The 2,354-nt window shown below is 47.8% G+C and overlaps 1 protein-coding gene across 1 annotated transcript in view; it reads right to left on the bottom strand.

Moving 5' to 3' along the window:
- LOC116378322 (pleckstrin homology domain-containing family G member 4B-like) overlaps positions 1-2,354 on the bottom strand; it is a 6,466-nt gene that overhangs the window by 577 nt on the left and 3,535 nt on the right. Inside the window, exons 4-7 of the mRNA XM_031840173.1 lie at positions 2,132-2,350; positions 1,875-2,045; positions 1,609-1,789; positions 371-487 (exon numbers count right to left, since the gene is read on the bottom strand). Coding sequence (XP_031696033.1) covers positions 371-487; positions 1,609-1,789; positions 1,875-2,045; positions 2,132-2,350 — 688 coding nt within the window. The remainder of the gene's footprint in view (positions 1-370; positions 488-1,608; positions 1,790-1,874; positions 2,046-2,131; positions 2,351-2,354) is intronic.

The raw sequence follows: 2,354 nt of genomic DNA, 5'->3' as shown, positions 1-2,354 counted from the left end.
GCAATCTACCTCATCTACGCAATCTACCTCATCTACGCAATCTACTTTATCTACGTAATCTACGCAATCTACTTCATCTACATAATCTACCTCATCTACGCAATCTACCTCATCTACCTCATCTATGCAATCTACCTCATCTACGTAATCTAGCTCATCTACGTAATCAACCTCATCTACGCAATCTACGTGATCTACATAATCTACGTGATCTACCTCATCTACGTAATCTACCTCATCTAAGTAATCTACCTCATCTACGTAATCTACCTCATGTGCATCGTAGAATTTGAGAATCAAGATTCGTACCTGAATCGATCCCCCCCACACTCCTACTAGTGAAATGTGCTTTTATTTTGAAAAGCATTACCTCTGCTCTTCATGATGTAGTGAACGGCTCGGTCACTGATGGCTGCGTCACTTGGCCGGATGTCCAGAAACGGTTTGTTACCGACTCCCATCGACACCATTTCCTTCAGCCGTATCTCTGAAACACACAGACCATGAAGAAGACCATGAAGAGGACTCAGGTGATGAAGAAGACCATGAAGAAGACCATGAAGAGGACTCAGGTGATGAAGAAGACCATGAAGAAGACCATGAAGAGGACCATGAAGAGGACTCAGGTGATGAAGAAGACCATGAAGAGGATACAGGTGATGAAGAAGATCATGAAGAGGACTCAGGTGATAAAGAAGAACATGAAGAAGACCATGAAGAGGACCATGAAGAGGACTCAGGTGATGAAGAAGACCATGAAGAAGACCATGAAGAGGACCATGAAGAGGACCATGAAGAGGATACGGGTGATGAAGCACACCATGAAGAGGACTCAGGTGATAAAGAAGAACATGAAGAAGACCATGAAGAGGACTCAGGTGATGAAGAAGACCATGAAGAGGATACAGGTGATGAAGAAGACCATGAAGAGGACTCAGGTGATAAAGAAGAACATGAAGAAGACCATGAAGAGGACTCAGGTGATGAAGAAGACCATGAAGAGGACTCAGGTGATGAAGAAGACCATGAGGAAGACTCAGGTGATGAAGAAGACTATGAAGAGGACCATGAAAAGGACTCAGGTGATGAAGAAGACCATGAAGAGGATACAGGTGATGAAGAACACCATGAAGAGGACTCAGGTGATGAAGAAGACCATGAAGAGGACTCAGGTGATGAAGAAGACCATGAAGAAGATACAGGTGATGAAGAAGACCATGAGGAAGACTCAGGTGATGAAGAAGACCATGAAGAGGACCATGAAAAGGACTCAGGTGATGAAGAACACCATGAAGAGGACTCAGATGATGAAGAAGACCATCAAGAGGATTCAGGTGATGAAGAAAACCATGAAGAGGACTCAGGTGATGAAGAAGACCATGAAGAAGACCATGAAGAGGACTCAGGTGATGAAGAAGACCATGAGGAAGACTCAGGTGATGAAGAACACCATGAGGAGGACTCAAGTGATGAAGAAGACCATGAAGAGGACTCATGTGATAAAGAAGACCCTGAAGAGGACTCAAGTGATGAAGAAGACCCTGAAGAGGACTCGGGGGATGAAGAAGACCATGAAGAGGAGATGATAGAGAGCTCTGGTTCCTGTACCTTTGTTTCTGGTGGCCTGGGTCCAGAGGATCCGGGCTACTCCGGTGGTCCAGGCGTGTTTCACCTCCGACGTGGCGGCCTGAAGAATGAAGGTCTGGTTTTTGGACGTCCTCCTTCTGAACCAGATCTCAAACCGCAGCCCGTTTTCTCCTGCGGACTCCGTCAGACCCACATCGGCAGTCTGGAGGACACAGAAGAGGATCTCAGTCTAGACCTCCACAGTGGGGGGGGTGCTGTGGGACTCAGACCTGGTCTGCTGGTTTTACCTTGAAGGAGTGTTTGTAGATGAAGACGTCCAGGCCTCCCTCCATCTTCTTGGGTTTACTGAAGAGAACGAGCTCCTCGAACAGGAAGATGTGACGCTGACATTTCCTCCTGCCGGTCCAGACAGTGAACTCATCCTGACGGATCAGCTGACCCTGTTCCTTCAGGTTCACCTGCAGACAGACAGTTCATTATGAAGGAAGACATACTGAGGAGGAGGAAGAGGAGGAGGAGGAAGAGGAGTTAACACTTTACGTACATCACAGTCTCGGATGGCGTCCATTGCCAGCAGGTCGTTGCCGTGGCGAAGCTGGAACTTCACCATGTTGGTGGCGGACTGAAGGGCATCAAGCTCCGCCTCCTGAGCCCCGCCCACCTCCTTGATGAGGTCAGTGAGCAGCAGAGCGTATTTACTCATCCTCTGCACCGGCTTCAACAGGTAGGACGACAGGTCCATCTTATCACCCAGCTCCACCTGCTTC

The sequence above is a fragment of the Anarrhichthys ocellatus genome, unplaced genomic scaffold, assembly GCF_004355925.1.
Source record: "Anarrhichthys ocellatus isolate YVR2014 unplaced genomic scaffold, GSC_Weel_1.0 scaffold2402, whole genome shotgun sequence".
Taxonomy (NCBI): domain Eukaryota; kingdom Metazoa; phylum Chordata; class Actinopteri; order Perciformes; family Anarhichadidae; genus Anarrhichthys; species Anarrhichthys ocellatus.
This window is presented reverse-complemented; position numbering and strand designations above follow the sequence as displayed.